This window comes from Drosophila eugracilis, unplaced genomic scaffold, assembly GCF_018153835.1.
Source record: "Drosophila eugracilis isolate 14026-0451.02 unplaced genomic scaffold, ASM1815383v1 contig_75, whole genome shotgun sequence".
Taxonomy (NCBI): Eukaryota; Metazoa; Arthropoda; class Insecta; order Diptera; family Drosophilidae; genus Drosophila; species Drosophila eugracilis.
Window position 1 is genome coordinate 91,045 of NW_024573645.1, and position 23,162 is coordinate 114,206.

Here is a 23,162-nt window from a genome sequence, read left to right on the forward strand (position 1 = left end):
AAAGGACGACTGTAATTTAATGCTCTTTTGCACCTTCAAATCCTTTCAATTTCATAAGACACGTAATCACATTCGAAGTGCTTGCCACCCCCGTCGTCCCTTTCGTAATCACCTAGCACTTGATGAAATGTTGCAATTTATATAGACAAACCCCGCCCTGCACTACCAGCACCATGTATGGCTTACTATGTAGGATTATTCTTGGAAGTCGCTGGTTGCAGGTTGCAGCTTGCTGGTTGCTGCTTGCTGGTTGCATGTTGCAAGTTTCAGCTTTTCTCTCCATTTTGCTCCTGGTTTTCTGCAATTTTGACACACTTGATGGACTCCGTACACTTAAGGGGAACCCGACCCAACCGACTTTTTCTTGGCCCGGCAGTCAGTCATGCCCTATTTGTAAAAGGAGAGCAGACTTCACATAAGTAATGCATTTCTTAAATTATTCGAATTTGATTCGAATGCCGAATGCAATTTTGCTGAGCATTTTGCCGTCTTTGTTTGCCAATGCAATCATGTATCAGTTTTGCTCCCAATAAACTAAGAACTTCGTAAGATAATTGTTAGCACAGGAAAAGGTTTCATTTTCTATGAGGAAAATATTGACAAAACAAAAAAAAAACCAAAAGAATCTCTAAAAGAGTTTGCAAAATAAACATAAAGGCAAAAAATAGTATTTTCTAACCAGGCGTAGATTTTTTTAAATTTTTAATATAAATAGTTCCCCTTAACTAGTTATTATTATTTGCCTAGATTTTTGTTAATTTTTCTATATTTTTGCTGATTTATGAATGAAAAATGACACTGATACTCCACAGCACCGAAAGCTAAGCCCAGCTGCTGCAATTACAAAAAAAACCATAAGCCGGGGGCAGCGCTTGGCCACAGCCAATTAGCAGTTGAGCAGTTTTCAAATTTTCACCAGCCGCGATTTTCAGCACTCAAAAAAATTGTTTTTAATAATTTAAATATAACTTAAAATCTAAGGGAAGAAAATCAAAAGAACAAGTCCTTGGAGATAACTTTTAAATATGTTTAAAAATATCAACTTAAACTGTAGAAAACCTGATTAAATTTTCTTTATAACCATTACCTTTCTAATCCATGATTTTTTAAGTGTTGAGTGGGTGGTGGTGGTAACTGCCCTCGGGTAAAATCAAAAGCTAAGCCTCGCACAGACCTTGGCCGCTCCCCAAACTAATTTAGGCTCAGTCGAGCGTGTGGGAAACTTTCCAGATTTCCTACTCTCAGATTTTTTGGCATACATATGTTGTGCATTATTTGCCGTAAAATTTAATGCCACCAAGCGCACCATCGGACGACTACCACAAAGTCGTGCAGTGTAGTAGCTCATTGTGCTGGTGTTTCCAGTGTTTTTTTTTTTTGTGATGTTTTTTTGGGGCGGCTCCTCACGTGCACCGTGTGCGGTTGGCTGGCTAAACGGACCCGGGTGGTTGGGACCCTTAAGTTGTTTTGCCAAAAACTTTTTGTCATGGCTGGGACTAATTATAAAATAGCTCAAAGGCAACTCAAGGGAGGATACAGACCCGCGGAGTACAGGACTGGGCTGCGATAGGCAGATGGCGACATACAGCCAACTTTTAAGTTGTTTAGTAGAATGAGCTAAGAGGGGAGAGCGGGCTAGTTGGCAACATGTTGCCACAAACTAAACATTTGCCTGCCAATTTGTTCTTATTTATTTTTATGTCCGCTTTCGTTTTCCCTTTCCTTTTTTTCAAACCCAATCCCAGCCCACGTGGCTTGTAATGTTTGGCCATTAAAAATAATAGTGCGGTTGTTTGTTGTTGTCCTTGTTGTTGGCCGTTTCGCATAGACTCGCTTTGGTTACGTAAAATTTTACCTTGATATTTTTTCCATGCATTCTTCTCTTTTTTTTTGTATCCAACAACCTGCCGAATATGTATTGGCGCTGAAGGAATATTTCGGGATTTTAACACTGTGGGAAAAGTTTCTTTAAATGCCTAAATTTGAATATATTAACTTAAAAATATTTACAAATAATAAGGGAAATAAACAAAATAGTTTAAATAAATTCTTATATATAAATGTTCAGATGAGATAGTGATTTTTTATCTTTTAATTATTTATACAGTATTTAAAAATATTTAAATAATTCTTTAACTGAATAAAGCTCCTAGGTAGCAAGTCAGTTTCATCTTTTGATCTATATTTTTATGTCACAAAATATAGCGTATGTCACTTTTGCAAAATATATAATTAAAAATAATTTTAAAACAATTTTTTCAGTGAATATTTCACAAAAAATGAGATCCTTGTTATTAGCAAAGCAGAGACAACAACCTACCCCAAGGCACCCTGCATTCGTTGTCTGTCTGAAAATTCCACACACACACACACACACACGCACAACACCGAGTTACAGAAAAACCCTTTGGCAAAATAAATAAAAGCAATGAAAAAGAGAAGAAAAAAACACAAAAATCCAGCACAATTTAATGTTTGCTAAATTTGTGTCATTTAGCAAAACGATTTCGATTTTTTTTCTGTTCATTTGGGCGGCCCAATTCGTAGCAATTAATTTGCTGGCAGCGAGTGGTTGAGGGGGAGGGAGGCGGTCGCAAGTGCTTTGGCTATAACTCAGTAGCTTTATCAAAAAACCACTTACACACACAATAAAGTTAATGAAGCCATAATTATTTGGGTTAACAGCTTGCGGCTCAGAAAACCGAAAGTCCCTGGGCCCTTCTCCTCTACTCCACGAAGAGATTGTGGCCAATTCAGCTTCGGTGGCTAACAAATCAAAGTGAGCATTTGATAAGTAACCGAGCTAAACGAATACATTTGGGCAGGAAGAACATTTGCAGGCCTATTTAATAAATAGACCAGCATTCCGTTGACCCAAAACAAATGCCTTGCCGGCGTTCACAGACAGCGTTCTCAGCATCAACATCATCAATTCAATGGCCCCCGTCCGTGTCTGTAAACAGGGTTGAACCTCCCCTCCTAACATCCAATTGAGCTATCAAATTACTCAATATTTGCATCCCCAGTCAGTGCACCTTGGTCGCCTTTATGTGACCCAAATTTCAAGGAAAACAGCAGACAATCCCGAATCTTGAATTCCCTTTCATAGAAGGTCATCTAATAAGAAGGATGGGACATAAAAAAGGGTGGAAAACAAGCCTACAAATTGGTGTCTGGAGACGCTAATAACCAGGTAACACAATTCCTAACACCGAGCCTAAATTGGCAGCACAAAGCCGTTGAAATTAGATTCAAATCGCACCATAACCATAACTCCTCTCCAAAATCCTTTACCAAACACATCAGACCTCATACGCACTCGTCTAGACGTCCTTTGAGCCCAAGTCTTTGCGTCGTCTGCGGTTATTTCCAGTATCGAGTGGCAGTGACATAAAACGGGGTCTCAAAATGTGTTTCGATGACATTACCCTATCGAATCAAAGGATTTTCGCCTGCTGTTTTAGGGTCAATGGACCGGCTCGGTCGCTCCAATTATTAAATCACATCAATTGTTTTCCCAACTGATTTGCCATAATTTTTGAACAAATACGATATGCGGCGTTAGAAATCATATTGCAATTCCATAAATACGCTCGAGTGCGCTCCCAAATGACTTTTAGCATAATTACTCGAATTATGAGCACGCAATTTGTATAAACCATGAAAAATTGATGCCGAAACTAAAATCAAATGCTATTGCTAGCTAGATAGCCGCGCCCAAAAACTGTCAGAATCGTTTGTCATTAAACGCTATTAGCGGAACGTATTAAATTACACAAAAACTGGCGGCGCGTTTCGATTTATATTGTTTGTCCACCCTAAAATGCACAACAACAAGGGGTGGTGCACAGGCTCTGAAATATAAATAATAAACCACCGAATAACCCACAGGCCCGGGAATCAAATACGTTGTCGGTGAGGGGCCAAGGGTATTCGGGCAGGTAGCACGCGCGATTTATTTATTTGCCTTCCCATTTGGAAATCTGTTTGCATTTCCCATGGCAGCCCCAGATATTTGCTCGGATCCGGGTACCCAGCCTTTGTCAATAGTTGCCGAGATCAAAGTGGACCCAAGACTACATGGCTTACAGGTGGATGGGGATGCAAATTTGCAATGGGACACGATGAGCAGTTAGCTAGATATGCCTTAAAGACGTGCTTAAACCTTAGTTTGTATCTAACTTATCAGAACCATTTCAGTTTTCCATTTAAAACTAATTAAATATTAAAATACTGGTGATTAATAGATGTCCTTTTTTTGTAACTGCATTTAAAATGTAACATAATATTAATCTGAATATCCCGTTGTGAATGGGGATATGCCCGCCTTAATTTACAACCAATTAAGCTCATTGTTGTTGGGTTTCCCTGCACTTTTTTTTAACTTGCGTATGTGTCTATAACATTACCGTTTTATTCGGTTAATGAGATTTCGATATTTAATAATCTGCAGGCTCAAAAGCTCGAAGCCTGTCAGCGACAGGCGAATCAGAATTTAATTAAATCAGCGAGACAATCGTCTCGATTACGCGGCACAGATGAATAACATCTAGTCGGAGTAATTTGAAAGGCTGCATCAGATTATGGACACGTTTTCTCTGATGTTAATTATTAATTTTGCCCCCAGACTTTACAGCAGGTATATATGAAGCAAATAACCAAATCTGTCGGCTGGCATACATAACTTGGATGGCATAATAAAACGCTTTCAGGGCGGGCACATGACGTCCAGGTTTTTATAAGCTGTCAATTTGTTTACGCGTTGTCGCTGGAGGTGCTTCTGACTTTGACTTTGTCGCCGCTAAAATATTAACAGGTCTTGGCGATGCGCTATGTCCTGCCATCTTCATGCACTAAGAAAAACTAAGGAAATGTTCTGGAAAGAGAAAATATGTTTTAGGATTTTCTGAAATAAGAACAAAAAAGGTTAAGATCTGTCATATATTGTTACAGGTTTAAGTCTAGAGAGTTTTAGTTCCACAAATACAAATCTAGAAACCCTTTTCGCATCCCTCATTTCGCTCAGTGCACTTGCACGTCTATTTTGCTCATGCCGCATATCCATAATATTTTTGCCAGCCGGAAATGCCCCTGGGAACCGGTGGCTCACACTTGGTCCCACCTCATCATCACAGCACAATAACTCGGGCACAAAACCTCCGAGGAAAACAAGACGTCGCATGGAGGGGCCCCGGGTCCTCGGAGGTTCTTTTGGGGTCGAGTTGCGGGCTGCGTCTCTCATGCGTGCGTTTATCTTGATGCGTGCGAGGAGGATGTGAGTGTTTTTGTTGGCGAGTGTGGGTGCCAGAGTTGGTGGCGACAAACGCATAAAACAGCATAATTTGTCAGCATGAACACGGCAGGCACACGCCAGTGGCATAACAATGAGCCAGGGAGGCCTTTCCCAGTTTGCCAGCCAGTTTATGCCCCAGCTTATTGCTGATATTTGCCACTTTTCCCCAAGAAAATGATAAAGTCAGGCGGTATTTCTGGGAAGCTCAAATGATCGTAGTCAATCAGCAGTGCTGTTTAGGTATTTGAAAAAACATTTCTGAATGGGAAATATATAAAAAATATTAGCCCAAGCTTGTTTATTTCAACAGGAAGTGCAAAAGTATTGAATTTGAGGAACAGAAAACGAGTGCAACATAAATTTTGGCATTTTAAAATTGATAAAATCCAAATATTGATGAAAAAAAGGATATGAAACTGATAGCAAAATATTAATTGTATTTTTTAAAAATAACAACAAGGCAAAATAAAGGTATTTCATAATATTTGCAATGTTATATGTGATAAAAAATGGAATGTATTTTGATCGATAATTTTGATCTGAATTTGTGAGGTTTGCTTCAATGGTTGTTTCTGGGATTTAAACTCATCCCGTATTTTGATCTATATACAAACTAGAAAGATAGACATATCCTCTCCTATTTAAACATATTTAAAACATCACAATTTTCCACGTAGCCCTTACAAACCCCTTCTTGCCACATTCATTTACCTTTTCAGCATTTTTTAAACATTTATCCCACGCATTTGCGGTGCTTCATTGGGGTTTTTTGTGTCTGTGTTTGGCTAATTTATTTTCGTTTAATTAAGGTTCGCCTTTGTGTGCGCTTGCCACTGACAAAACAGAACGAAATCAAATTAATTATGTGTAAAATAAACTTTTTGCATTTAGTTCTAATGCAGTTGTTTCGCTGGTTTGGCTTTCTATAGTATATTACTTATACGCAGGCGAGAGGGTTTCGGTTTTTCGGTACTTGGTACTTCTGGCTTTTCCAGTCGAAATTCCTTGAACAATATGCACTTGTAATGAAACGAGTGGCCCTGCATGTTGATAATTGTGTGCGCTCGCATTACAATGCCGCGTTTGGCCTTGTTTCATGTTTTTTATTATGATTTGTGTGCGCGAGTTGAGTTTCCTGTTTGCGGTCCGCTTCGGTTCGCTGAGGCACGGATCCGGATCGGTCGAGTCGAGTCGAGTCGGGCAATTAAAAACTTTCACGCCCGGGCCGCAGCAATTGTTGCCGTGCCGTGCTCACAGAAGTAGACTATGCCAGTTATTGCCATTGAAATCGATTGATAGCACGCTCCATTGCCTCGTCGATTATTCCGGGGGCCCATGCATGATGCATTGCCCACACATACATATAAATATTATAATCGAGGCAGCGGCGATGGAAGGGGCATGCAGCACTGACAGAAATAAGTGATAGAAATTTTGTAAGAGTTTATATCATTTTGACTCGAAACTTTAAAGACTGGGATTAAAAAATGTAAAGCTTTATAATATTTTTATTGAGTATTGGAAAGAAGAAAGAGATTTCCAAATTTTAAAATAAATCTGCCTACATCCAAACCTTTTCCAAGTGCACTTTTGGTCTCCCCTCGAGGTAAGCCCAGTAAGTTCATTCCATTATCCCAGCAACTGCCTACGCGACTACGTCACTGCCATTAAAACTGGATATTTTCATTTGCGATATTCGCTCTCAATTTACAAGCGGCTTGCATATGCGAAAATATTTAAAAATTCGCTGTAAATCGCCCTCGCAGGCAGACGACAATGAAGTCGTGCGAGGAGCATTCAATCATTTGCGTAGTCCTTCGTCCGCAAGAAGCTTCCCCCGGCCAGGCAGCTGGCTGTCAGCTAATTTAAATGGAAATTGACATTAAAACATATGCCAAAGTGATTCCGCCACCCACCCACTTACATCAAAGAAGCTAGAGAAGAGGTGGTTATTATGGTTGCTCCTTTGGTGCCTCGCTTAATTAGCTTGTTTTTTATGTAATCAAAAGCGAAAGACCGTCGTCGTCCTCTGTGGGCTGTGTGTTGCTACTCAAGAATTTTGATTTAATTGTTACCATGGCAACGTATTCTTTTAATTTGTGTCAATTTATTTAATCAGACATTTGTTGCCGCTCTTCCTCCTTACTTTTTTTCCTACCCCCACAGCCAACCAACCGCCTCCATGGCATTTGTAATTAAAAGGACGAGGCTAGCTAATTTGAAAATTAACTGCTAAGGAAGGAAGCTGGGAAAAGGAACTGCGGCTCACGTTCAGGTGGACCCATAAAAGCCACTGGGGCCTAAGTGGAAAATGGAAAAACGGAAAAGCTCGCGCGCGCCAGCAATAAAAAATAATACATTTATCAATCAAAACTCCAATGAGGAACTTGCCATGCCCCAAAAAGTTGCAGCATAAAAATATTCAGTCAGGGCAAAGAAGCGGGAAACCATTCTTTTAATGGCTTCCATTTCGCCAACGAAACTGAACAAGCCGCATGGTGCAGTGGCGTAGGGAATTCCTTATGAAATATTTCTTTTAATATTTATAAATTAATATAAAATGTATAAGTTTTTAATGTAAATTAAAGTGTTTTCTCAAGAAAACAAAGAAATTAATGATACTTTTGATGATACTTTTCTACCATCTAAAAGTTCACAACATTAAAAATAATAAATAAATATCTCTAATTAAAGCACAGTAAGATCCGCTAACTTTAAACAATATTTTTACTACGCCCATGCATTGAAAGATGAGATTTGCTTCAGCGTGGGATGAATTGGGATGTTACAGGAGCACTGAGGACACGACAAGGACGTGCACGAAATGCGCAAGTTCACGCACGTCAGTCGTCGAGCCATCGGAGCCACCAAGCAAACTAAAATGTGGGTCAAGGAAGTGGGGCTGCGTGCTAATGCTAATTTCTGAATGCCCTTTGTTGCGACAGCATCCCGAATTCAGTTCATTAAGAAGCCATCGCCATAAAAAAATCATAAGCAAAACTTTTTCAATATATATTTAAGCGAGATTCATGTTTTTACTTGAAGCTTCTCATTTATGCTTCAATTTTCTTGTATGCTCTTTTTGTTTTCCTTCATTTTTTTGTTTAGCGCTTTTGCGTGAGCTGTTTATCAACTGATTTTGACTCACATTTTTTTTTTTTTGCTTTTCTGCGGTTGGAAAAACTTTGCTTATGACCCGCCTCAGTAGTCTTAGATCCAACATCAAATGTTTTTTAATCTTTTAAGTGCCGCTCAATGAATATGTGAAATGTTTTCACAAAAAACACAAACATCTAAACCAAATAAATGATATTTTTGTATAAGTATTTGCTCGCTTATTTATATTTTTCGGCTGCCGAGTATCTGCGGATATGCGTACCAGTATTTGCATGGCTATGAGGGAGTGATTTTTTCCAGTTCAGGTCTTTGTAGAACTTTGTAATTAAATGCAAATTAAGTGAACCGTCATTTGCGCCTTGATTTTTTACCCTTTTTTTTGTGAGCCATCGAAAGGCATGCAGACAATTTTAAACTTGTTGGCAAACTCTTATTGCCAAAGTCCTCGATAAAGTCGCCGACTCTATTAGCGTCAATGTTGCGTTAATGGCGGGCAAAAACAAAGTTTACAAAAAAAAAAGAAAGAAAGGGGGGTAAAAGCGGAAGTGTTACCCGTGATTGGGTGAACTTTTCTAATTAGCGTCAGTCAAAGGATTCTTGAAAGATCCTTGGCGGAAATTTCGTATGCATATCAAATGCAGCTTAATGAGCCAGCCAATTGATGACGATGAAACGCACTTTCTGCGCCAAACAAAAACATTCTAATATCAGGCCAAACAGAGACAGCACATCATCATCATAAAATATGCAATCCTTTTTGGGGCGCAATCAAAAAACTCCTCTTCTTTCCAAGGCATTAGAAATGCCAACCAAAACAAAACTAACAGCCAAAACTTTTCCAAGCAAAAACCACACACAAAAAAAAACACACGCACCAATCGACAATGTCGATTATATTTCAAGTGTGGCGAAAGGGGAGACGGGGTATTGAGTGTTTCCAGGATATGGATGAGGAGATGGGCACGGAGAATCCTTCTTGGCAGCTGTTGAAAGTTAAACCGAAAAAGCATCAAAAGCGGCTGCTGCTGCTCGTAATTACAGATTGCAAAACGAAACGAACGAAAAGTAAACGATGTCGATGAAGTTGAGCCGGAAAGATACCGAAAGGCAGCCAGGGAGATACGGAAAAGCGAGATGCAAACCCGGCAAAACTTCAACTTCAAAACTGATGACTGAGGCAGTCACAGTTGTAAAACTTACCCAGGTGGGAGTTACGGTTATTCGGGCGGTGGGGGGGTTGGACTTTACACTCTCCCCTGCCCCTCGGAAAAGGGGTAAACTTTTGCACACAGCAGAGCGTCTTAAGCGATTTTCTGCTACGCCAAGCTGCACAACAATATTCACAGGAGTGCACTGGCAAAAGTATCGAAATCAGTGGTTTTCTTCCAACCAAAAGTAAACACGGATAAAACCATTAGGGGACCTTAGCCTAAATAAACTCTTAAATATAAAAAATTAAAAGGCTGTTTTGTTGATTTTAAGCATAATCAAGTTTTCATTTCATAATGCGCGAATAACAAACAAAGATTAACAATTCTAAACTACATAGGCAATCAATGAATCATAAAACTAAAGTACTGGTAAGTTAAGAGTACTAAAATATAATCAAATTCTTACTAAATTTACTGATAAGTACTCCCTTTTTCCAACGTGTATAGTATTTCCAAGGGGAAGGATAAAAAGTAGCCTAGCGTAGGCGCAAAACTCGGCGAATGTGTGAGCAAATTCACGGCAAACGAAAATTAAGAAACTTGCAGCCGCCGTCTTGGTAGACAGTGGGCCCTAAAAGGCGGGCATATGGTAGGTGATGGCAAGAGGCGTGGCAGAAGAGGGAATCCTGGCGCTGATTGCATCGTTCTCGAAGGATCAGAAGGACGAGGCGCGGACGAGATGCCTTACTTATTTATGGCGCACAGGTAAACTGTGTGCATGTGCCATCATCTTGATAAATGTTCGCTGCCAGTGCATGACTATGGGAAATGGATTCCGAGCTGAGACGCTTCTTGATTTAGCATGCGGCCTGAGTTATGCCATCCCAGGCAGCCACCCGCAACCCACCACCCACCACCACGCCTTCAGTTACACCCACTGGCAGAACAACAACATCAATGAGAACTTCAATTAGGACCATGCCGCGCGCAACTCTTGGCCCGAAGTTGCAGTTGGTCAGCAGCTAAGTGGCGGCCAAGACAAGCGTTCTTGGCCCCTGGAGCAAGACGCTCTTACAAAGACAAATGCCGGTTAAGCTGTCCTCACTCAACAGCTGATCACTTAGAGAAAAATATGAGTGTTGAGGAAACTCCTACTTGTATTACTTTAATTACTGTGTTGTAGTAACTATTGTAGTTAGTTGAAGAGTTGATAAAGTTGAATTTGTTTCCCTAGATCCCTGGGAACATCATCGATGAATAGGATTTAATATTTTATGATATCCCGATTACCCTTAACCTTTTCTCTCAGTGCCTTTTCAGCTTTGCTGCGGGGCATCTTGAAAAATAAACGAGTCAGCATTTGTAGCGTTGATTGAATTGTCAGAGGTGAGCTTAGGAGTTGGTTTTTCGCCCCTGTTCCGCATATACCATAGCCATACCCATACCCACACCCATACCCCTTATCCCCACCCGTACACGTACTGAACCGGGGAGCTCGGCGCTTTTCAATTAAAACTATTGTCAACGACAATAAGTTATACAAGTAAAGAGCACGCTGCCTCAGCAGCTGAAGCCGTTGACAGTCGCACGTACGCTTAATTAGAAAAAGTTGCATTTTTTTCTTCGCCCTGTCCACCATCATCCAACGACCACGCCCACCGGCCACCCCCTAGTCAGCTGTCAGCGGACAAGCAGCACGCCCACAATTTTGCAGCGGAAGTAAATTTACACTTCCCTCCTTGGCTGCACTTTTTATTCCTTTCCGACGCGAGCGAAAAGCGCGACTAATTTTCTTGAGTCCCTTCGCCGCCTTTCCCTTTTTTATATATATTTTTTTTTTGCTTTTTGCTTGCTGCCGCCGCCGCCGAGTGCAAGTAATCCCAGAAAATTGTATAAAAAATGCAAAGGCCCCCCATTTGCCACCCACTCATAATTTTCTAAAAACTAAGCTGGCAGAGAGGGGGGAAAGGTTTCAGGGGCTTGGTTATTTTACACCCGCAAAGACTGCATTTTGCTCTGTTTGCTTTTGGAGCGTGTGACTTCGTTGGCCTGCCCTTTGTTTTCATACCCATTATTTTTTTAGGGTTCAAGGAAATATTATATTCATGCGAATGTGAACTCCCAGCATAGAAATTATCCAAATATTTATTTTAAATTTTATCTAACAATTACGAGTGTTGTTTATTCATCAATTATTAAACATATTTCCTGTCTCAGTTCTAAAACCTTTTTAAGCTTAATTAACTATGAAAATATAAATTCTATCAGGCCTGTATTTGCCATTAAAATTACGCAGGCTTATAAACACATATCACTTTGCTAATTACCAGGTATATTTAGGTCTTAACCCTTAACTAACTCTACGTACTAACTTTTTTTTTGACGCTGTGGCTTTCACTGTTGGCTGATGGCTGATTTTCCTGGCTCCATGGCCTTCTCTGGCTTTTCTCCCTCCGCCTTTTGACTTGCTGGATGGACTTTCGGACGGACAGCGGCAGAACCGTGCCGGATGTCACGTGCGCATCATTTGCCAACAGCTTTGTTGCTCCTCGGCGTAATTATAACAAGGCGCAGCTTAAATTAGTTGGCTCCGACAGCAACCTGAACCCAACCTGGTAACCTGTGTGCGCTGGTTCCGTTTTACTCGGACCCCCGGTTCCCTTAGATCCGGGCATTCATTAAACCAGCCCTTGCTCGCATGCGATTTTTATGGCCTGACCCCCTCCTGTGGCATATACCATATGGCGTTTGGTGTGGCTGGGCGTCGGTTTATTTGGCTCTTTGTTTAGTGCATTTTCTGTCAACGTCAGCGTGATTAGTTGTGCCATATTGTGTCGCTCGCTTTGTTTTTCACTCACTGCCCTGGCATTGTCATCTGGTCCATTTCGGGGTCAAAGAGGCACAGGCACAGGCACAGGAGAAAATTCTAATTTCTATACTCGAACTGTTGTGGAAAACAGCAATATATCTGAAGCTTTAATAGTACCGATCAATTTCATCGTGACAAAGTAATGATGAAAACTAGATTAGCCCATAAAAATGTGGCCCTAGAAAATGTAAACTTATAAAAGAAGATTTTTCATTTAAAGTCTTCATATTTATTATTAGTTTTCTATATATCCGAAACTCCTTTCTGACCTTTAATTATTTATTAATTAAAATTGCTTAAATGAAACTCCAAAAACTCTCTTTAAACTCACCTTTTCCCGCAAGTAATATTGACGAGCTTCCAATACATTTTTCAGCATGTGGGTCAGGTAATACCAATTAACAAAACGCCGCGTGGCACGAACTCGACCCCAAAATATATATAAATATATATATATATATATATATGTGGGCATATAGAGCCCTCTTGAGCTGATTCCGCTGGCATCTGTTGGCTCTTGGCACCCGGGCTCACTCAGCTTTTGGCGCTCGGTTTTCAGCTTTTTAGTATCCAGATTTCAGCTTTCTGTATCCAGCTCACAGCTGCCGCTTACATCATTAACGGCATCGTTCTTCACACACGGCAACACATTAGAACACTTTAAGTTGCAACTAATGAGACTCCAAAACATAATTGTTGGCATTTAGTTAGATGAGCGGCGCCAGGTTGACACACACTCGCACTCGAAAAGTGACACGGCATGAAGATGAAGCAAATAAACAGCAACAACAGCCGACGCTCAAGGGTTGAGTGCGGCAGTAGGGATGCTGAGTGGGTGGCTGGGTGTTGGTGCTGCTAGATGGTCAGGACAACGAAAACAAATGCACCTAATGACACAATTTCACACACACACACACACAGATGGCACAACGAAAAACTAGAGCAGGAAAAACTGTTATACTGTAGAATACCAAAGAGAAAGTCAGGGAAAAATCCCCAACAACTCTGCTCTCTTTTCAAGGCGTGCAAGTTCGGTTTTTCCCACGAAGCTGGTGCGGCGAATTCCGAAAAATCCCAGCCAAGAGCCAAGTCGGGAGCCAAGAAATCGTTTGCCAGTTGAAAATAGCCAACAAAGCGAAGCAGTTCTGGCCAAGCCGGCAAATGTGACGAAAGAAAAACCGAGTGACGTCGCGTATTATGTGAAAAGCGAGTGATCTTCGAACTCGGGCATACGATGCCAAAAACCCTTTACATTGTGTTTTCCAAGAACATTTTAAAGGATTTTCCATACAACTGGGTATGTTTTAGCCATATTTCGCTTGAAAATTTAAAAAGAAACTCTTTAAAAAAACACACAAAATTCAGACATCACGTCTAGGTTTCACGTTGCAACTTGTAACCTAGTTTCTTTTAGTAATGCCATGTGTTCTCCTTACTTCCAAGTGTTCGTGAGTGCGGCGCGCTTTTCTTGCACTTTATGCTGGCGCGCTGTTTTCCGCCTCTTTTCCTGTGCATTTTCTTGAATTTCTGACGTATAAATTCATGCTGCAACCAGCACCCACTCCCCCCCTGCCAAAAAAAAAAAAAACTAAGAACATGGAAAACAAGAAAGCAGCACACTGAAAAGTGCAATGGCAGCCCGGAAGCGGCGGGCGGGCAACTGTGATTTGTATGAATGCTGCCATTAAGCTGACACGGCTTGAATACGCCTCGCTTCGCATGTTCTTCGCTCAGCCAACGAGGCGTATGCGTAACGTGAAACGAGAACCCGGCACAGGCAGCGTATACGTTATATACGTATGTATGTGTCAGGGAAGGTAAAAAAAAAAACTTTTAATCTGTCCGCGTATTACAAAAAAGTTTTCAGACCCCCAGTCCCACGCCGAACAACGTGAATTCAATTGCCATGAGTTTTATTTAGAAACAAATGGTGGCAGACTTTTTACCAGCGTTTCTTTCGCTGTTTTAAATGACATGAATTAAGATAACAAATTCGCAGAACACAGAAAACACCAAGCCGAACCGAACGGATCCAAAGAAAATAAGAAGGAAAACATGGGCAAAACGCTGTGAAACTTTTTTCCACCGAGACAAAAGACCGTCAGGAAATTGTAGCAGAGCGCAAATAGAAAAGCCGGCAGCAACAACCATTGCTAATACTTAAGCCAAAGTCGCGACGCTGTCAAAGTCAGGAAGCTTTCGGGCGGGGTAGCCTGCTTTTCCTTGAAAAAGTCTAATAAATTAAGCAATTTACATGAATTGTCGTTTGCTGTGCAGCATCAGCAGCAGCAGCGGCAGCAGCTTCCACATTTTCCCTATTTTCCGTATTTTTTGTAATTCCCTTTTTTAGCACCGCCCCGCCAGGCCCCGCAAGACAACTCATTTGTATGTCGTGGGATTTGTCAGGAGATGAGGGGGAAAAACTTTGCCACTCGCTGACAATGATTCAAAAGGCAGGTAACCAGGGCAAAGCCAGGCAATTTGTTTAATTTCATTACATCTCAGTATGCCAGTTGATGTTGTTTTGCTGCATGCGCTTATCTTTGCACATTTGCAACTTTTCCGGTGCCATTTTCATTTTCCAGTTTCCCTATTCCCTGTTCCCCGTTCCCCATTCCCCTACGACTTAGTCTTCTTGTTGTTGTTGTTTTTATTTGGAAATGAAATTTATGTGCATATTTTGGCCATTTTGACTTTGAGTTGTTTTTCTTGTTGCATGCTCGTATAAATGTCAACTTGAGTGCCACGGGCAGTAAGCATATGTATGTACGAGTATGTGCCCCTTCTATCTCTAAATATATTTATTTTTTGTTTCTTTGTATCTAAAAGTTTTCTATGCCCCCTCTCACGCAGATAACCGGCAACAGTTCAAAGTTTCATTTTTATTTTTGTTTTCTTTATTTATTTGTTGTGGCAGGGATGGCAGGGGTTGGCGGAAAAGTTTGTTTTCGGTGGGAGGCTTAGGGCTAATTTTTCGCTTAAAGTCAACATGTGGCAGAGAGAAACCTAATCAAACTATTGATTGTTTGACTGATTGTGGCAGCAGATGGCAATGTTTTTATTGCAAAAGCGACAGGTAAAAGTTGCCAGCGAAAGGAGGAAAGAACTTTGCCCTCATCTTGGCTTTAACTTTTTGGGAAAAGTTTGACGCTTTCCCTTTTGGCGCCACAGGAAATTGATTTCTGATGGTCCCAAACTCTTTTCACGAAATGGAGCCATCACGTCCCATCACATCCCATCACTTTGTACCTTGGCCCTTTTGTCTTCAGTTGGATTCGATTTCGCCGGAGGACAGACAGACATACACCGGTTAGGTGTTATAACCCCTTTGACATGCGTAAATATTTTCCCTGCACTCTGCTTTTTCCCCATTTTCCGCATGCTCTTTATTGATTTTGCATAAGCAGCAAAGCGAAGTAGTGTGGGAAATTGAATCTCACATAAAACGCTGCAAGTACTTTGCATATAAAATCAAGTATACGACACGTTGGCCACCCTCGCAAATGTTTGTCTTTGAGTCTTCGAGCGTGTTTGGGCGCCAACTGCCAAGGGAAAGGTTGTTTTTAGGATGATGCCAGATAAAACCGAACATCTTGTTTTTATTAAGAACCCCAGAGTTTCAGCTATGGTCAAGACCGAAAGGCAAAGTTTTCCCGGCCTCAACTTGCACTCTGGCACTTAATCAACAACGAAACTAAATGCGGTCGGTGGTCACTGGTTGAGAAGTGCTCATGCTCACACTCATGCTCATGACAAATGTGTAAATATCCACTGTCCAATGTCCAGAGTGGCATCCGAGTGCCTCAGGCAAATGCAAATCCTGTTGAAAACATTTTGCCAATTGCATAAAGTTTCACTTTGCCCAAAATGACTCAAGCACCTGCTACTCCATTTACAGTGTGATAAAAAGAAGATTTTTAGAAGGTATTTACGACCATTTAAAGAGTGGTTGGGAGTAGGATATATTATTTTATTTTTGCTACCAACCTTATGATATCTTAAAAAGCATCTAAGAGAACCAAACCCAATGAGTTTTTATAGAAAAATCAAACAAATTTTTCCCCGTGTACTCCTTCGTTTTCTCCATCTTTCACGATGGCTCCGGGAGTTCCAAAAAATGTATTATGTTCGTTGCATAATTATTTTTTTATGCCCAGCGAAACATACATTTTGTCACTTGCTGTGGGTAAAATGGCATTTTTGCGCTTATTTAAGCCATTGCATAAATTTCAACTGAAAATGAATGCCAAACCACACACACACGCCTGTGTATGTGTATGCAAATTTACTCTGTGGCTGAAGGGGGGAATATTGTAGAGGGGTTTTTTCTGCGAAGAGGGTCCTGGGGCAAGTGCAGGAGCCAGGACCGGAGCATAATGTGTGCTGGCCTTTAGCAACCAGACAGACGTGTTTCAGACATTTAGCATATAGCCACACACAGTCGCTCACACACACTCAAGCAGAGAAGGCACACACACACCACCACACACACATATATTGAAAGTTGGCCACACACACATGTGCACGCTTCAATGTCAAAGTTGTCCAAAGAATGTGTGCGAAAATATTTTGCGAAATAAGGCGCGAATGAAAAATTTATAAAATATTCAAATAAGCACTTCGCATTTTAGCACCACGATAAGGCAACACTCGACTATTCCCGTCCCATGTCCTGCCCTCATAAAAAATATCTGTGGCTGTCGCAAAAAAATTACACAAATATGCAAAATTTTAATAAAATTAAGCGAAACGCCGAGAGTATTTATGATGGATTTTTAGGGGGTGGGCCAATGGTGCAATCAAACTTTTTTTTAATGCAAAACCAAAGTCCTCAAACTTGAGCGATAAAACCCAAAAACGTTTCCATTCCGCCCAAAATAAAATGATAAAAGAGAAAAAAAAAAACGAAGCAACAAGAGGAGGAAAAACTATTTAAGTTTTAAGCGTTTGACGCTTTACAACCGCAAAATGTCGACACAAAGTTTCACACGCATCCCGCCCTTGTCTTCCCTTGTTTTCCCCGGGAAATGAGGAAAATACCAAGCTGAGCAACGGCATCACTTCATTGCCATGTTAACCCAAAGTCATAAAGTCAAGGATAAAATGCAAAAGTGCCGAAGTTTTAATTTAAATTTGAGCAGCTACGCGGGCAGCGCAGATAAAAAATATGATCTCGCAAAAATAATACAGAGATGGAAACTTTTTTGTCGGGCCAAAAGAAAAAACAGAATGCACGACTCCGGGCCCTTTTCTTTTGCCTTCGCTCGCCGCTCCCCAAGTTGCCAATAATTCAGCGCTTTTCTCAGATACAGAAATTGAAGTTGCCGGGTAAGTTGACAGAGCACATGGAAAAATAGGTAATAAAATCAGATCTTAGGGAAAATATGTATGTTGAGAAATATTTCTTGTCTTTTGGGAATATTATTCTGAGAGAATCCCCTGTAATTTCCTATTAAGACATGTTATAATTTTTTAAGGAAATCCATTCTTTAAAATATTTATATTAATGTTTTTACGTTTTAGCCCCTGTGAGCATGGCATCTAAATTATTCAAAGAGTTCTTAAGAATTCTTTCAGGCACCAACTTCCTCCTAATATTTTCCCTCTGTGTAAAAGAAAGCTCTGGCAGAGAAAGTAGAGAAAGACGGCAAAGAAAGCGTCGACGAAGAGTTACGATGCCTTTGAGTAAAACACTTTCTGCGGTCGCCCAGCCAAGTTGATGTCGCTTTCGAGCTGCGCTGAGCGTTATCTGCATAACTCATACGCACTGTGGCCGCCTAGTTTATTCGAGATCTGGGAACAGCCAGGCAGAAACTGCAGAAATTTGCAACACATGGCGGACTTGTGCTACCACTGCCACCACCACTCATACACACATGGCCACATGGTGCGATTTAAGCTTACGTAAATATAGCCAGACTTTCCAGCTTTTCCACGGCGTTTTTTTTTCCATCCTCCTAACAACATTTTCCCTCGCGCAACTGGCTTATCGACTTGGGCTCCCGGCAGCAAGGTAAACTCCTCGCCGCACGACTCGGGTATTATCTATGCATGAGTGTTTTTAATTTCTGCCCCGAACCAACCAGGGTTTTTTCTTGCACTGATGCCCTGATTAAGCTGCAGCTTCCAAGTTGTTAAGGGCCACTTCCCGTAGAAGATTGCATAAAATTCCACACCTTAGTTATTGATATTAAATCCTCAAGACTTTAAGTGTGCTCGGAAGTTTTTGAACTTAAGTTATAGATATTAAGTGAAGATTGATTGGTTTAAATTATGAAAGAAAGAAGTGGAAGTGATCCATGACCTTAATTAAAAGGAAATTTGGTTAATTTTTAGTAGTAGTTCCTTATAAAGACTATAAAACATTGACTTCAAATTGGTCCTGCTTATTCAAAGCAAAAATCTGTCTTTTATTTCCATCAATTTGCACCGTCTGAAGTTCAACTCTTTCCCAAGCTGACCTCAGCTGTCGCCATCCATCAAATGCCAACAGATTCTTGGCCACCAAAGAGTTGCTCGCCCATCCGATGCTATCCATTTCGTGTGGCTCACTCATCTCATTCACGCCCACGCAATGAATGAAAGGCAAGGAGTGTGTTTGAAGAAGGACCAAAATAACAACAATAAGACAGGGTTTTCTTCTGTTTTCACCCCACACCATTTTCACGCCAGTTTCCATGACGCGCTGAGCGAGTTTCTCCCGCAATGAATGGCCGAATGACAGGCAAAATGAATGGCACTGTCGGGCATGGTCGTGTCCCGGGTGGGGGTAATGGGTATCGTAGTGTAGTGTGGTATAGTGGACACAGGGCAAGCCGTGTGACTAATGCAAGAGCAGTGCCAGTGACAAGCAGCGTGCTCCAACAGCACCAAGACAAAGGGCAATAAAGTTCTAAAGGCCAATAGAGAAAATACTGGACGAAGGGCGAAAGGGATGCGAATTTGGCGATTGGTAGAAAGTGTCTTGGTCGGAAAACAGTTTCATAGAACCTTTTTTAGTGTTTTTGAAGATATTTTTTAAGTAAATTAATCTATATGATGATTGCTTTATTTTGAATTCATTACCAAACAACACTGATGTACACGTTTTCCCATCATAGAGAGACCACAGAATAGAACTTGCCCAAGAGGCTGAGCAAATTCTCCCCTTCTCGTAAGCACCACAAGGGAGTCGTAAAATATCCGCTATTGGCGACCTCCAAAAGGGTAACTTTCTACTTCTACAAATCATTTAATTTGCCATCGAACAAAAGTTCCTTTTTTGGTCATTGTATTGGGAAGAGTCGACAAAGAATGTCTGGGTCATGGCAGACAGGTAAACAATGGGTTCGGCGAAATTTCATTAGCCAAGACAGAAATAACAAATGTAAGCTAAAAACACAACTGATTGGGATCCTTCTATTGACTAAAATTTTAAAAACAAAAAAAAGACGATGGGAAAATGTGAAAAACATGAGATGCAGACGATGAGCTGTTGTCGTTGGTATTACGTCCTCGATTCTGACAGAGATTGGATGTGTGGCAAATGAAAGTTTCACTGCTGATTGAGTCAATGATGATGCCATTAAAAGTCGCAAATTGATGTTTTTGTTTCAAATGTGTGTCTGTGTGTGTTGGTTTGTATCTGTGTGTGCCAATTACAAGCGTTAGACGCTGTTATTCGCATTCTAACAACGGAAACAAGCCAGAGATTTATTTTTGATATTTCCGCTTTGGTGGAGCGGCAGCAGCAGCAAAACATCAGGGAGAAACTTTTTCGATAAAAATGTAAATTTATTGGATATGTGTGACAAACACGCTACAGTATGTGTACACTGTAAAAAAAGAAATGTTCTTAAGAAATATTTAAAGTCTTATTAGAAAAGAAAACATATTAAAACCCATGGTAATGAAAGACAGAAAGAAAGTTAATGAATATTCCTAAAAATTCAATGCCAAAACTTCTCATTACTAAACTTTCTCTCAGTGCCTTTGTGGTACACACACTTTCTTACGATTCAAATGCGAATGACAATAATGCTCATGTTGTCGTTGATGAAGCAAAATAAGAAACTTGGTGAGGAGGCGGGGAAACGCTGTGATCTCTGCTCATCACGCACGACTTGAATCATATTTTTATGGTTTTTTATTGACACATTTTGATATGCCAGTTAACAACAATTCATTCATTTGGCTTCGACTTCATCGCTTCTAGTTAGCTTGTTGTCGTGCCAACTTACTTTTTAGTAGTTTTACATGTCGCTTTTTATGTAGCGTCACAAATTATGTATATTCAGCCAAAAAACTTTTGGGTATTACGTATAAAGAATTTATCACATATAAACACATAATTCCCTTTGTTAGCCGATTTCTAAGGATATCATCTTGCTTTGGACATTCTCAAAAGAACGTAGGTGGCCTAGACAATGGGCGGTAGAATATAAAAAACTTGGCTTAATGGACAAAATTAATTTATGAGCAGGCATAAAAAGTTGGATTGCAAACATTACTGCTCAAAGAGTTATATTTTTTGACAATAAATGAATCATGAAATCATATACTCAATGGTCAGTGAAAAAGTAAGCCCATAATTGAAATATTACGAAAACAAACAAGCAACTAAAATGCGCAACTGCCATGGAATTTAATTAATAAATAAATCAGGGCGCCCAGACAGCCAAACAAAAATAAATAGTAATTAATACCAAATAATTATGTATTTAAGCATCATAATAAATATTAAAAAAAAAATGCACAAATGGGTGGCCACAGTGCAAATATTATTTCAGACAGCAGAAGGTAGAAATTAATGACCAGAAAAAGCAGTATTAAATACCAATTGCAATTTAAATCGTTCAGAAAACGTGAAAATGCACTCGTTGCAGACATCTCGAATGTCAGTGGAAAAAAACTGGTAACTGGTCAAAGGAATGCAGAGCAAGGATGCAAAAGGACGAACGAAAGTCCACCAGAAGACAACGATGACAACGTTATCGGGTGGAAATTATTTGCCAACAAAGTCGTCGCCAAACGGGGCACAATCACATTCCCTTTAAATGATTGGAGGGATAAAACATATTTTTAAATCAAAGCTGGGGGGTAGGAAGAAAAGGGTCTAAACCGCTATTAGGCCGTATTGAGTACGGAAAACCGGCGGCAGCGAGGATGGTAAATCCAAAAAGGTTACAAATAGCCATCATAAAAACTTTATTTGCGCAAAGGATTGAAAACAAGAGTCGACCAAGGGACAAAAGACGACGACATCCCATGCATGCCAAACTCGCTGTCTCACTCAACTTGATTCGGCAGTGAGAAAGGTTACAGATATCTGATTAGATATAGCAGTTTCTATATGTCATTAAATATTCTAGAAAATATTTTCAATCAACCTTTGATCAGTTGCCAATATCAATAAATCAATATGATAATTAATCTTTTTGTTTTATTAACTAGTTTTTATTACTTCACTATTTAACCAAAAAATTCCTAAAAAAAATATTCCTTTTAAACATTCCGAATAAATATTACTCTGGTTTTTCCCTCTGTGGATATATCCCATATATTCCCTATTAAATGGTCAAATGGGGTTGTTGGTAGGTGGTTGGATGCTTGGTTTTGGTTGGTGAAGGTCGACAAGCGTGTTTATTGTTGTTTATTGTTGTTGCCATGATGCTTTTCCCACAATTTGCAGTCCTCAAACTCCCCTTTGATTTTCGTTATTCGTTTCGTTTCGTTTCGGTTTGGTTTTGGTGTTCCGTGGGGCTTTTGTGATTGGCTTTGTTTGGCGTTGTTAAAAAACATTTATGCGCCATTATCAAAAGCAATGCGACACCCACGCACTCATACACACACACACACACACATGTTGCTTATTGTTGTTCACGAGGTTATATAGCATTTGATTATTGCCATGGATTAAGCTATAATTGCGTATCGCATTTCGGTTATTTGTTTTCATTCCACGTCCGAAAGTCCGTTTAATACTGATGGCTATTTCAGCCGTTTTTGGTAGTGCCAGCGAAATCGAAATCATTAGCGTCTGCAATATATTTTGATGATTTTCGGGCAAGCCTATATAAGCCCTTGCATATTTTCCTTTAGAGCTAATCTTGATTTAGTGGCCGAAAGAGTGCTGTCTTAAAGTGGAAAATGCCCCTGAATTTTTGGCTGAACTCAATCAGGAAACCACATGCATACACACACACACACACACATGCACACTGATATACGGATATTCTATATGTACGTGTGTAGCAGCTGGAATTGGTTTGAAAATTTCAGGCATATTTGGCAACGGGTCATTAAATACGGAAATTGAGTCAACAAAAGCCAAAGACGCCAGGAAAGGAGCAGGAAGGATATATACAAGCCACTAGCACACACGCACTTCCACCCACAAAAGCATATACAGTTGGGGTCATTAAGATAGTACTATTGGGTATTTTGGATAAAGTTTAGTATTAAGGAAAGATCTTTAAATAAGTAATATGCTGATCTTAAAACTATTCCAGCAATAGTCATAAATGAAGAGAAAACGAAGAGAATTTTTTAATTTTTCAAATATCTTTCAAATTTTCTCAAAACATCATTTTCAAACCACTATTTCACCCCCTGCTGTACTAAACCCACGTGAATAGAAAGCTCTATACACACACCCAAACACACACTCACACACAGAAAAACAACATTTCGGAAGTTTTATTTTTGGTCTGCTTCGGATCGCTGGCAAAAGTCAGGCTACATAAAAGATGCC

At 40.2% G+C, this 23,162-nt stretch overlaps 2 protein-coding genes across 2 annotated transcripts in view; one reads left to right on the top strand and one right to left on the bottom strand.

The window, feature by feature from the left end:
• Positions 1 to 13,007: 13,007 nt before the first annotated feature.
• LOC108117096 lies at positions 13,008 to 13,133 on the bottom strand. The gene has a single exon (XM_017229295.2). It carries the CDS (start codon positions 13,131 to 13,133, stop codon positions 13,008 to 13,010), a length of 126 nt encoding a protein of 41 aa, XP_017084784.2.
• Positions 13,134 to 13,572: 439 nt separating this feature from the next.
• The window catches only part of LOC108117292, a 35,016-nt gene continuing 25,426 nt past the window's right edge, over positions 13,573 to 23,162 (top strand). The window contains exon 1 of the mRNA XM_017229648.2: positions 13,573 to 13,727. The gene's annotated coding sequence lies outside the window, so the exon portion shown is untranslated. The remainder of the gene's footprint in view (positions 13,728 to 23,162) is intronic.

What these genes read in the sequence shown, in the direction of transcription:
- LOC108117096 (XM_017229295.2), bottom strand. Translation starts at nt 13,133, where the DNA reads ATGCCAACAATTATGTTTTGGAGTCTCATTAGTTGCAACTTAAAGTGT.